This window comes from Colius striatus, chromosome 8, assembly GCF_028858725.1.
Source record: "Colius striatus isolate bColStr4 chromosome 8, bColStr4.1.hap1, whole genome shotgun sequence".
NCBI classification, from domain to species: domain Eukaryota; kingdom Metazoa; phylum Chordata; class Aves; order Coliiformes; family Coliidae; genus Colius; species Colius striatus.
Genome location: NC_084766.1, coordinates 3,697,326 through 3,711,893, shown reverse-complemented (window position 1 = coordinate 3,711,893; position 14,568 = coordinate 3,697,326). Strand labels below are relative to the sequence as shown.

The window sequence follows — 14,568 nt, the reverse complement described above, 5'->3', positions numbered from 1 at the left end:
AGACTTACCACTGGTTGTTCCCAGAAACAAAGAGTGCAAGAAAAGGAGTCATTTGTAAAATGTTACTGGAAACCAAATGGCTTTGGCAAATAAATAGGTTTTCAAGTAATTCAGGTAACAGACAATCTATTTATATAAAGGGTATTCAGTACCTTTTTTATTAATAAAGGAAAAACAGATTTTCATGACAGTCATAATCTACTAATATTTCTCCTCAAGAAATAGATTGATAAATTACTGTTTTCCCCACAAACTGGAAAGCACTGCTTGTTTTTAGAAGACACTTTGAGTTTGAGCAGTTACATATAATAAAGAAACTTTGGTAAGAAAGATCCCATTGTGAAAAAGGAATGTAAAACCTGACGGGAGTGGGAGCTGGGAAGTCTTTTTCCACACATCAAGTAAATAACATTATTACAATTTAAAACTCTATTTTTCCTTCTATTTCATCTCTGTTGAGAATTGAAAGTGTTAAAATCTTATATGTACCCAGTTAATAAATAAAATAATAATATATATGATGATATAATAATAATAATAATGGAACAGAAGGGGAGCCCAAACCATTAAAAAAACCCATAAATCATTTTTTGGGAGCAAATTTCTACTGACATGCAGTACATTTCATTACTTTTGCATATTGAAAGCATGACCATTTATGTTTAAAAGCAATAAAAGACTGATTGCTTTTTTCTTAAAGGTAGACCTCAACAAGCAGAAAGAAAGGTAGGGCCCATTTTATTTTGTTTCATCAGAAATTTGGAAAACTAGAACAACACAAGCTAATTGAAAAATAAATGCAGTCCAGTGTGTGAGAGGATGATCTGTCTTTGAACTGACTTGTTTTATCTGGGTAAGAGAACTGTTCTAACTTCACCTAAGTAAATCACTGGTGTCTAAAACCATATAAAACGAGATGTAAAATGCTGTTTTAACAAAGACCAAGAAAAGACCCTTAGGAGTTGGAGACTGCTGTTTTGAAATCAAAACAAAAATAAAGATAGCTGTAAAATTATCACTTTGGAAGTTTTGCCTAATGGGACAGCAATTAGATCTCAGAAAGAATCAAGTCATATTGTTGTCAGGTGCCCAATAGCTGCATAGAAGGCCAATACGTTTTCTGCTAAAATGCACGAACAGTGGGAACAAGTAAAGGTTCAACTTCAAAAATTGGGTCTAAGCAACAAAATAATTTAAGGAAAAACAGCTTTCCCAAGACAGGGAGAAATTCTGTAAAGCTTAGAATCATGTGTCCAATATTTACTACTCTCCTCACTCACTCATATACTCAAGCATCATAATCACATTTACAGTGATTATTCCATATCATTCCTTGCTGATGCTGCACTATCATGTGCTGCAGTTTCTATGGGCTCTGAAAGCAAGATGAAGATTTTTTACAATTCATTAATATCGTCTGTACAAAATATGGAGCCAACTCAAAAAGATCAGATCCTGTCTGCAAATACTGTACTATAAGCATGAAAGCTTTAAGATGCATAGTGCAACACATGTAGAACTCCATGTTTTTGTTCTCCCTGCAAAATTCACAGCTACATAGAGTGAAGGACATCCAAGTAAAATTGTACCATTTAAACACCTTTAGGTTGCTCCTCCTCCTCCTCCCAGTCTCTCAAAAATCAATTTACAGCTGTACCAAATAATTTGCCAGATTTTCAGATGCTGGTAAACAAGTTTCTCCAAGGACAAATAAGAGCACTCACAAACTTGCAGCATTCTTCTTTCCAGTTTGCATTGAAAACTGACAATATTTACATACACAAGAGCCCATTCAATCATTTTTTACAACACTAAAAGCATTCAGTGAAGAAAAAAATTGAATATATCCAGGATCTAAAATAGCAGATTTAAGTATTTCATCTTTTCTTGGAGATTTTTCTATTGACTCCAATTAATCTTTCATGGGTTTGTGAACTGAGAGATTTTCCTTTGTATAAAGAAGTTTATTGAATTAATGGTCCCTGCCAGCAGGTTGTTCTAAGCTTTATTTTCAACACCTGAAATTTTGCTAAGTTCTCTTCATTATTTCCTCATGAATGTGTTTTATATATACACATCTATACACACAAATAAATATATAAACTTATTGGATCATGCTAACACTGTACAATTCAAAGTTAATTTTACCTTTTAGTGGACAACAGTCTCTTCTCCTTTCACTTTACTTACAACTGTGCTCCATCATCAAGGAAATTCTCAGCACATTTAGCATACAAAGCAGAATATTTACGGGAAAAGTCAAGACAGATGTAACAAAGAGTCATGTGAATAGCTAAATGTAAAAAGTTGATAATTTGGGGAATGTTATTTTCCCCTTTCACAGTAAGAGAACAGGCCTTCTCAAACCTTAGCAAAGACAGTGGTGCAGAATTTGGTAAGCTCCAGCTCTGAACAGACACCTGTATGGGAATGTTTGCAAAGCTTAGAGCCCCACGATTTCTTTATTGCAAGAGAAGTCAATCAATAAGGCAGAAAACTTTGGATGCTTAGTGCTACTAGCACTTCTTTCACCATGTCACATATTCCAAATCTAGGTGTGAAGCCACAATTCTAGTTCACTATCATCTAAATAAACAGATCTGGCTTTTAATATACTTTTATAGAACTTAGCTACTTAAAACATTCTGGCTTTTTATTTGTCTTACCAGGCCCTAATCATTTAATCCAATGCCAGAAATCCAACCTCAAAGTAAAGATGCTTACTTGAGTATCAAAGCCACAAGATAAACCTTAGTAATCAGGAGGGCAGGAGGGAAGGGAGGGGGTGAAACAGTGGGTTGCAGTTCTATTCTCTGAAGACCAGGTGTATGCTCAAATCCAGAAGTTTGGTTTGGTCCTTATATGCAAGCTCAGAGTCAGAACAGAATGCACTACAGCTTTCCTCATCCTTCCCACCATAGATCTTTGCTCAGTGGCGTTGCTTGCCCGACTCCTTCAGAAGGTTTCGATAATAAGGCATTTTACTAACGCTAACTCAATCTTCTGCAGTGGTGCTGAACCTGAACACATACATACACACACAAACTAAGCTACCATCAATTCATAAATCTAACATTGAATTGTATTCTGCTATCCTATTTTAAATGTCTCCACAAATGGTTTACCTGCTGAACATGGAATCAGTGTGTAATGTGGGAAGCTTGGGCTGGTTGTGCTGGTTTTAAGCTGAAAAAATGCTGCAAAATGTTTGAATTCCTCCTTCTGAAAACAAAGGTGAAAGAGTTGGGAATGCACCCTTCCTGGCTGCTTCAGTTCTTCACCTGTTCTCTGAACTTGTTGCTCCATAAGTATGCAGAAGGAATTCAGGAATTTGCCCAAGGTGCTTTTTAAGTTCTAAGAATTGGTGAAAAAGGAAACTGAATGCTGGTCCGCATTTCATGTTGAAAAAACAAAGAAAAATTCCTTTTTATTGCAGGAGAGATGTGTTAACATTTCAAAATGACACCCCTAAATTGTTAAACTGAAAAAAAAAAGTCCCTATTTACAAAAATTAGTTTAAAAACTCTCTCAAAATTACCAATGCTGCATGTAATCATCTACTTAGTAATATTTAAGTACTCTAATCTCTTTACATTTTTCTTTCTCACACACAAAAATATCACTGAATGCTATTATCCATAGTTTTATTGCTCTCCCAGTAGACTACCTTTAAATCCTATTTAATATGAGTTAAAATCTGTAGCCTTGACAGGTGTGGTTTTCTCATCTAGAGCTTGAAAGGCACGGTGTTCTCTGTAAAGCACCTATGCAGCAGCAACCAACACAGAGAAGGCCTTACAGTAGGTCTTACCATCTTGTAGCAGTCCACACCAACAAAAGCCTAGTTCATACCTCTGTGATTGGTGAGGTCTCTGGATCCTGAAGGCAGAGGGGTATACTGCATCTCTGGAGAGGTGGAGGCAGCATCACTGGAAGCCTGTGTGAGAAAACAAATATTAACAGCACTCTGAGTGAAAGTCAGTGATGACACAAAGAGGGTGCACCTGCAAGATGCACCTGCAAGATGAGTGTTATGATGTGGTTACAAGTGCACAGAATCACCACTCATAAAGGATTCATTTGGTCTTGTTAAGTCTACCTGCAGTCCCTATAGCTGTACTCAAAGGAGTTTACCCAATGATAAGAGGTATCATTACTAAAAGAATCTTTTTGTACAGCTCACAGCTTAAAAAACCCTACCATCATTATCAGGAAATCTTCAGGTAAGTATAAAAATGTTCCTCTTTGTGAAAGAGATTAATAGTTACCCTGAAGGAAGTTATAAATAAGTCTATATCTAAGAGGGGAAACAAAAGATAGAAAGGTGGGATAGGATATCATAATTTTCAAAGCTAAGCAAAGAACTCATTCTGCCCTTCCACTATCCAGTGAGCTAAATTAAGGGATCTCTTGAAAATTACAATGCTTATAACGCAAAAAAAGTGGACAAATATACAGATTTGCTAACAATAACTATGTAAAACTCACACCAGAAGTCTACAATGGTTAAAGCAAGTACCAAGAAAACTTGCTTGAAATCTTCAAAAGCAAAATGTTAAGGGAGAAAAGAACTCATGGTTCTGATTATACTGCAGAGCTGGAGTTTGAAATAACCTAATCTTTATCCAGTTGGATGTTTCATCTAAAGGAAAGAGCAATATAAATCTGAGATAAGCCACATGTAACATTTTTCTTCTTAAGAGGAGTAGCTTTGCATTGTTAGGAGGACATAAGAAAATAATGGATCACATGTTGATGAATATGAATCATCATCACAGTTTCTAAAATACATTAAGTTAGATGGATTGATGTCATGGTAGTGATATGTCCAGTTTCATGTATAGAGTTTGCTCTGGAGTATTTACAATTTATCCATTGCAACATTTAGCGAAAGATGATGGGTTTTAGTATTACACACAGATAGCCTTTACTGAAGTTACATGATAATTTCCAACTAAAGAGAATACAAAAGCTAAGCTACTTCTTGAATCTTATGATAATTTGCTACAGGGAGCCTTGAGAAAATAATTGCTATCTTCTATGCAAGTGGTTCTCTAATGATATACTGGCTTACAAGCTGCAGAAGTCAATCAAAAGAATCCATCTTAATCTTACTTCTTATTTTGTAATTAATCATAAGCGTAATGGAAATTAATTCAAAACCCAGATTTACAATGTCTGGTAAAGATAGAAAGGTAAAATAGATCTATCACGTTTTGGAGGAGAAAAAGCTTAAATACTTGTTCAAATATTTTTTGCTAGACTAAACCTGAGAACAACCACCAGAAATACACAATAATGAAAAATAATCGTGGTAATAATGAATCACTTGTTAAAGGCTGTAACACAAAACTTCTCCATAGCTGTTGGACTCCTAGATGATGCTGTATTAAAATGTTAAGAGCTAAGAGACTGAGCTTTTGCTCTGTGGACCTGATGCCAATTTCCATGTCAGACCATAGTTATAGTGCCATTTTTGTCCGTAGCAAAATTGGCTCATAACATAAAGATGCATCTATGAAGCACTGGAAATCTTCCCTCTGATGACCAATATGAGCTGAGGGCACATAACATCCCAGAGGGTAGGATAGATACCCCTAACACCCAGTGATGTGACATCTGAAATGAATTCCAAGAATAGGTGTCTGTTCACAGCAATCTCTTTTCTTTGGGCAGACTTGTTCCAGTTAAGACAAGAAGAAAAACGTCACCAACTATTTAACATGAGACTTCATCCCTGTAAATCACTCCAAAAGCTGAAGGAATAAGCAGTCTTATACTGTACACTCTCGATGTTATCTGCCTATTCAAGTGTACTTATTTGGGACTCTGATAATAGTGAAGGATTCGCTTTGGTACTTTTAATCTCAATTTAGACTGTTGACAGCTTGATGATAGCTTTTCCTAAAATTACTGGAAGAGACTTTGCCTTTTCAGCAATATACCACCGAGTGAGCAAAATTCAAGAGCTTCTGAAAAGGATATTGGAGTGAAGGGGCAATTTAGCTTTATTTCCAATTCTAGGGAAAGCAAGAACAGGAGGGTTTGTTTATTGGTGTTTTGCTGTTGTTTTATGTACAGTATATAATTCCCTGTCAAATACAGAACAGTTTTCATTACCTTTGAGCTAAGCATTCTGATGGAGCAATTTAATTCTCTGGAATATCATCCAGGGTTAGGATTGTTTTGCACCAACACTGGCTGGAATTCTGAATGATGTTTCTGAGTAAGCCTGTGCACCAGCAGAACGACAGCTATTTGTTTCCCCTACCACACACTGACGTTTGGCCCTAAGCTATTTTCTGAAGATATTTGTATAGATTGTCTTACTCTTAATATTCACAGGAATATTTTGACAGTGACAGCACTGACATGTGACAGTTATGTCTTCAAAGTAGCGATGACATATGCATCAGAAGTTCATGCTGCAGTGGAAAATAACTACAAATACAAATAGCTTTGAGGAAAGCTGGTTAAAGACGGGTCGTAGCTTCAGTTTTATAAGAACTGATCACCAAATAGCTCAGTAAAGGAATTCTAGTAGCCTTATTGCAGCAGAAGCTTGTATTTTTACAAATGTTGAAGTCATCCAGGTTTTGCAGTATATCACAGTACAAGGTGTAAAAGTTACAAGGCCAATAAAGTTAGACTACTCACAGCCTGTCATGCACATAACCAAACATTCACTAGATTGAGGTACCTCTGTCTTCAAATTAACCTGCAAGTTCTGTCCAAGCTAAGAATTGTTGTCCTTGATACTAAATAGACTACAAAAGAGTACCAGAATTCCCAACCACGTTCAACAAAATTACAGATGCTGTAGAAGCTGCAGTAGGGGGGAGATAAAGAATGAGTAACCAAACCAAAACCACAAAACAAACAGGAAAAAAACCCCTCACAAACCAAAAAAAAGACCCCCCAAAAAAACTCAAAACCAAGTAATTTTAATTAAAGAAATGGCTATTGTTTACTTTCTGTTGATGGGTAAGATGTAGCTTTATATTAGGCTATATTGACTATAGTCAACTGTAATTAACACCCATTGATGGTCTACACTCTTCTATTTGTGCTACAGTGCTTGTATTTCCATCCTAGTATTTCTCTGCTAATATTCACCCTTATATCTAAGGCACATCACAAATTCTTTCCACATCTATACATACCAGTGGCTGTAGTAGTAATTAACATATTATACCTGACAAATTTTACAATACAGGATGAACAGCAGCAGGACAGCACAGAGAGAAACCTCAGTTTGAACAAGACACCAGCTAAAGAGAGATGGTAGAATGCAGAATGAGATGTGATAGTAAAGAAATCAACACAACTCGGAAAATACTATTTTCTATGGAGCTCAAGCTAGAGACTAAAGATTCTGATGCATCTGTTATCTTAGAAAGATTTCAAGTGTTTGGAATTTCTCCTTTGCAACATGTTTCTCATTTAGCATGGGAGTATCTCAAATTTCCAGCATTTCAGAGTGTGACTCATTGTTTTCCAGTGAACTGATGAAGATGCAAATTTCCTGGGGACAGCACAGTACTCATTCTCCAAGTCTGACCCACAATTATCAAGAAACCTTGTGTTCTGTGATACTGTTGTTTATTTTCATTCATCACAGTTTTAACACTTGTCAGAGTCATCTAGTAAGGTCACAGAGAAGTGACCTTAGCAATTTGAAAGCTCATTGCTCCTCATTTGGTGATTTACATTCAAATAAAAATGGGAAACAATATTGTGACATTGCAGCCATCAGCCCACTGCTACATATCACATTCTCAGATGCAAGGCTTGGATTCAGTAAGAAAGTATGATTTATTTCAAAAGATTTTTAATATATCCACAGGGAAACTACAATTAAGAATGAAGGAAATCACTGCCTTACCCATTTTTTAAACTGACAACAACACTTCTCCAGAAAGGTGTATGATTAATGGGACAATCTGTGGTACAGTTCCAACTTAAAGGATCAACTCATACTTGCTTTTGAAAAACTTTTCCTTTTATGTAAACAGTAATATTTCCCTGATATCCTGTCTCAAATGCACTCAATACATAACAGTACTTTAACAGATATATGGCTTCTAATAATTTCAATAAATGTCTGCATAAACATCTACTTAGGCTAAGGACTCATTTTGGATCTCTTGAGCACATTTATCTTCCCCAGGAGACATAATGGCAACAGTCCTCAATAATTCATATATACTTTGAAAACTTGCTTGAAAATCTGTGTGCCAGTAAGTCAGGAACATGACTATTCAGCCCCTCTGTAACCTGATGGCAGCAACTCACGTGTCTTTACCTGTGAGTATATTGGACCGTCACAATTTGTTCACATCTGTGATAAAGTGCACAGAAATTTTCCATGGAACTCCTCCTCAAGAATTTTCCCCCACACATCTAAGACCTATCTAACTAGAAATTAATTGTTCACAGGTTAAATATGACCATAAATCATGTACAAGTGATAATCTCCCTGATAACAGCAAAAGATTTAAACGTATAACTTTTGGGTTGAATTTCTTACACGCTTGCAAAGGGAACTGAAACACCACATTAGAGGGGAAGATCTGCAGAGCACCAGGCATAGCAGCATTTGGATTTCACTATGAGGGCTTTGAGAGTTTTGTGATGGCAAAATTTATTACAGGAAGCAACAGCACACCAAGTCTTTAACTGTTCCATCCCAGGGCATGGTTAGGGAAAGAACAATTTTATTTACAATGAACTTGCTTTACTATTTTCACAGGAACCATACAGTCAGCAAAAGAAAGGGATGAAGTGTGAAAGAAGAGATGAAGCAAGAGAGTAGAAAATATGTGAAAGCAGGACCTGACAGTACCTCTATATATAGAATCATGTCATTGTTTTGGTTGGAAAAGAGCTTGAAAATTGTCAGGTCCAACCACTCACCTCACACTGCCAAGCCCATCACTAAACCATGTCCCTCAGCACCTCAGCTACGTGTCTCATGTAGGCTACACAAGGTCTTGCTATCTTCTACCTAGTTGTGAACTAGGATAGGAGACTTGGGCTGAGTTTGGTGGCACAGATTCCTATGTGGAGAGACAGCTGTCTCTGCTGAAATGGCATCTCCACCAGCACAACAGCCAAGCCTGGTTAACTATGAGTTAGCAGTTACCTTTGCTAAACCTCCAGCAGAAACAAGAGTCATCCTAGTTAAGGGAAAGAGGGGGAAACAAATGCACGGTGTTATCACAACTTGCCTGATCTCTATGGGCTTACTGAGCTGACTCCTAACCCAGCACAGATGTTTATTCAAAAACTCAGTTTTATCCATTTGACCACAGAACCAAATAGAAGAGATGAGTGCTGGATGGAAGGTGGGAATGAAGGAAAAGGGTTGCACCTACTTCTGTCTCAACCTCATGCCTTAAAACATGCTTCTCATATTTTGCTGAAGGCCACAAAGGCTGGAATGACTTTCTCTCATCAGCAGCCATTTTTAAGAAAATTAAAAGTAGTAATTTAACTAGTCCTAATAAAGAAGACAAACACAATCTGATTACTCTGAAGTAACATGCCATTTTGATTTATATTTATAAAAGCATCTCATTAGAAAGAATTTCCTAGGGAAATACAGGGATTCTTTTTTCATCACTTATTTTTCCTTACTGATGATAATAAACAGAATTCATGAGACAGGAAAGAAGCTGAAAGGCAGGTATTGGTAGGATAAGGCATTTTTTTGGGCTTTATGGTTTTTTTTTTGGCCTAGCAATCTAATGATTTTACCAAAAAAAAAGATCACGAGCCTAGTCTGACCTTCTAAGTCTGTGATGCATAACTTTTAGTATGATGTGGAAATGCAAAATGTATTTCTAATATCCAAACACAAAGTAAAAGTGCGAAGAGGGGCAGGGGGAGAAAACCATTTTGTAACATTTAGAAGAAAATCAAGTCAGTCATACAGCAGCAACTGGCTCTCAAGAATCTGGGAATCTCACTAAAGTTTCATTTCTTTAAATCCCCAAGTTCCACTTTCTCAAGGAATAAACCACCCAGTGCTTAGATGGTACTTGTAAGGGAACACCCTGTGCATTATGAGGCTCTACTGTGTATCTGCAGCATGGAAACAAATTTGTAGAGCCCAGTGGTTGAAAAATACAAATGGTCTGCTATTTCTGGCAACCACATATGTTCCTTCAAATACTTTCAAGCTGCTGAAGGAAGTAAAGGAGGGGAGGGGGGCTGTAATTCAGATAAGCCAATCCTCTTTGAATAATGATTTGAGAAACAGTAAAGTTTAAATGTCTGCTTTCCAAATTGAATCTCTCTACTAGACATTTCCCTTTCATATTTCTAAACACGTGAATAAATTAAAATGTATCTAATGTTTACACCTATGTTAGCAAAAAATGCTGCAACTCCTTTCTGACATTTCTAACTTTAATAAATAACACAAGTGTTTCAGCTATAATCAAGAATGTGAGTTGGAACTTAGCAAATCGTACTTCTGGCCATTTTAGCAGCCTGTTTTCATATGCAATACTATTCATAGTGTAGGACAAATTATTGTAGTACTAGGATGACAGGGAGAACGGTGATTTTTATATTTTGGTTGGCCTTCCAATTCTAATAACCTTTACCAAGAGAATTTTGCTTATTTAACGGAATTAATGGAGCTTAGGAAGATTCAAAGCATTTCAGAATATATTCTCACATAAGAGACATTACCACTTTACCTTCTGGTTCCCACTTAATGTTAAATTGCAAGGTTGAAAGCAGGGTGCAACTGGATCAAAAATGTAAATGAACATCAGATAATTCTTATGCATTTAGGCTTAATTGAGTGTAATCGATAACGTCTGGTGTGCAGCCAAATTCAACTATTGTGAAAAGTATCTAATGTATGGACATTACTTTTGGACTACTGAATGCCAGAAAATAATGAGCTGGCATTCAGCTTTGGTGAATCAGACCTTGAATTTTCATCTAAGAGCGGTTTTGAATTATTACTGAAGATAAGGTGTAAATGTGCAAGGGAATTTTATCCATGTTTCTCCCATGAATCATAAATGAGGAAAAAAATTACAGTCTAAATTGCACTTAAAAGGAATAAAGTCTTTTCATGTCATACATGATTTATCAAAATGATCTCATTTTAAGAGTACTGTGGTGTATCTTGATTAATAACATTAGTAAGCATGATGAATGGCCTCTTTAATGGCAACACAGAATTTATCGGTAAAATCCCTACTTCTACCAAAAAGGGTGGGAAGTAAAACACAGAGCAGCTAGCAACTTGCAGAAATGGTTTAACTGAACTCTCTCCTATGTATCCTGAATTTAGACATCTGTGAAAGTTCTTAATTGGAGTTTATTCCTAGGTTCCTTTTGGAAACAAGTAACAGGTTTTACCTGACAGAGCAGCTCTAACCGCTACACAAAGTCACTTTGCAGTTCCCTGCAAAACAAACTGAACTCTGCGTGTACTGTAAGAGGATGTAGTGTATTAAGGTCTTTTGAGAACATTGGCCCCATCCCCTTATGACCTTTTTCAATATCCTTTTCATTTTGCTTTAATATCCTAAATGTTTCCCTTCTCCCATTACTCCATCTTCCCCCTCCCCGCCTTTTTTTAAAGCCTGCTCCAGCCTGCCCTAACTAATTTCCTTCTGGGCTGACAGATCAGAGGCCTTCCTACCACTGTTCCTTTTAGACGTGTGAAGCCCTCCTCGTAATCCTGCTGCTTGTCCACAATTAATCTTTCCAGTTGCCACATTATTAACACTACCACCCACAGACAGAGGATGCCTGAGCGCGGCTGGACACTCGCTCCCCACTGGAGCATCAAAGCTGTCAATCACACACTAGTCAGAAAGTTGCCTGCTGTCAACATCAGAGGTTTTCATCCTCTCCTACCCGCTGATCAAACATTTTTCTTCAGAAGATTAATTCCAAGTCCCCACCCATTTCCTCCCATATCCTCTTTCCCTTTTAGGTTTACTCAATGATCCATCTTCTGTATGGAAAAGGAAGCAGTGTATAATAGAAATCCTTTCAAAACAAAAGTTCAGCAAAACTAAATTTAAATCCCAGCTGTTATCAACCTCTTCCCCCTCTGTGCAAGTTAAACACCTTAAAGAGCTTGGATTAGACCTAGTCACAAATGCCTTTCTTTGATCAAAGGCTCCAAGACTTTACACAAATATAATCACAAGGCAATGACTGCATCTAAGGAGCCTGAATTGATTTGTTCTACTGTAACATACAGCATACAAAACCATCCGTTAGGTTTTTTTGACTTCCAAGACCTTCTTTTTCAACTTTTATCACTCAAAAGCCACAAATTTGAGCATCTTCTTAAGAGATTTTTTTTTTCAGGCTCAGTAGAAAATAGTGTTTGTCTTGGATCTTTTTAAAAATTGCATCTTAGTTACCCACATTTTAAAGCAGAAGGATGCAAAAGTTTCTGCTGCTCGATCAGCTCAGCTGAATGAGCTGAAGGGAAGTGACTCCACTATTACCTCCTCTCCCTAATCATATACCAGACTCTAATATTTCCATTTGTGATGAGTTAAACCTTGCTGCTCAAGTGGCTCAGTATCCTTCATTCTGTTAGATAACACGATCTATCCCTAAAGGTACACTTCAAGATTCCAGCAACACAACAGGGAATGAAAGCAATACCCTTCAATATAAACCTCTTAACTGTAAAACTTCAGGCTAGGATTCAAAAGAAGAATAAATCCATTTAAAATCACACTACAAAATAAAGTGAAAGTTGTTGATTCATATTCATCCCTAAAATAGATTTTAAATTACTTTTTCCTTCTCTTAGGCCTATATTAATGAAAATCAGGAAATAACCAAAAGAACTCCAAAAGTGGTAAAGGAAAATCTGCTGGCCTTGACTCTTGGTCTGAGTTTGGAAAGGTAAGCCCAAGCAAGAAGTATACATCTTAGCCTGCATTTCTTTGCCAGCATCTTTACCTTCTGGGAACACACATCCTACCTTCTTTTCTTTCACAGTATGCAAGATTCCATGGGCTTACATGTGAGTGCAAGACAATTAAAAAGCAGCAAACCATATATGAGCTCAAAACTCCCAACAGTAACTCTGATGCTGTTGCTGGCGAAGTTTGAGTTGTCATAGACAACTGTTTTCTGAAGCGGCTTATAAAGAGAACCACAAATGAACTTCCAGATGCCAGCAGAATCTACCCTTTTTTCTAAGTTCCCACCTTGCCAATGCCCAAACCTGTCATTTATTCCTTTCCACTCATTGCCCAATGGCTCTGAAGGCGTGAGAGAACAATACTGAGGATTTAAACACTCCATCTTCAACAGAAGGTGCTAAACCAAAGGTAAGTTGCTTACGTGAGGGAAGAACACTGATAATGTATTAGAGTCCAAGCTTTCTTCAGTCACTCCCTGCAATATTTTTCAACCAATTATAACAGAACTACAAAACACAGCACTATTGGAATAACTGGTGAGATTTATGCTGTGCAAGGCAACAGTGTACAAGCTACATATAAACAAAGATGCAGAACTCAAATACACATCACCTGCAACACAGTGGCTTCTTACTTTTCACAGACCTGTATTTTAAAACAGAGGTGATTCAGAACTTCTGGTCTTGTCTTTTGCTGATCTGATGCCCATAGATTCTTCAAAAGCAAAGACAGAATCACCAAGTTAAATTGCATTTTTTTTGCATAGGACCCTTTGAGACTGTCCCATAAGTTAAAGCAGTAATATAATATCATCCCTTGCAAACACACTCAATGACAATCAGAGGGATTGCAGAACTGTGTACACGTTTCACTGACCAAGTATAATCAGTTTGCAATGTTAGAGGGCTTCCTTTGCTTTGCAATTCATTCTGCTGTCCCCTGCTTGCTTCAATTTTTTAGAAACGTGGACAGTGTTGCAAAAAGAACATCTAGATGCTAAAAATTGCAAGGTAAGAGCATTTTAACGGCTATTTTTGAGTTGCGCTGATCTCCTTGTTTGATAGGCACAGGATTTAAGAAATGGGAAGGTTAAAAAGGCTTTCGAGGCATCTTCGTTCTATCATAAGGGAATAAAACTTGAGCTTGCAGCTAAAACCTCTTGTCACACTACTTAGTCAGCAGAAGGGGGTGCTGTAGTGTAACCTATTTAAAATGCAAATAGAGTAACTTTTGTAACAGCAGATTAAAACTAGCATTTTATTCACTTGGCATCCCCAACAGCACACTGAACGCTGGAATCAGACTTGTCACTGCACACCGCAGGTTATTAATAGAGCTCAGAACGGTGTTGCTAAATGTGCAAGTTAAAAGCAAATAAACAAACCCGGATTTATCTGTGGTATTTGTTCTCTGGGAGAATTCAGCAAGGCCTGCCTCACACTGCACGTTTGTTTATCCAAGATCACTGAGGCTCAATTATAGTATTATTTTTTTTAAAGTATTTGACTGACAGCCACTTACCACAGCCAGAAGTTCTGGGATATGGGATCTATAACATTAACATTCAGAGAAAAACACAGCTATTTTTCAACATGGACAAATCAATCTATTAAATAAGACATACAGGAAGGAGACTGCGGTG

General features: G+C 37.1%; 1 protein-coding gene across 4 annotated transcripts in view; it reads right to left on the bottom strand.

The window, feature by feature from the left end:
* Positions 1-14,568, bottom strand: part of LRMDA (leucine rich melanocyte differentiation associated) — a 666,943-nt gene that overhangs the window by 94,525 nt on the left and 557,850 nt on the right. For all 4 annotated transcript variants that reach the window (XM_062001285.1, XM_062001282.1, XM_062001283.1 and 1 more), the window contains one exon: positions 3,853-3,937. In XM_062001285.1, the coding sequence (XP_061857269.1) occupies positions 3,853-3,937 (85 nt within the window). The remainder of the gene's footprint in view (positions 1-3,852; positions 3,938-14,568) is intronic.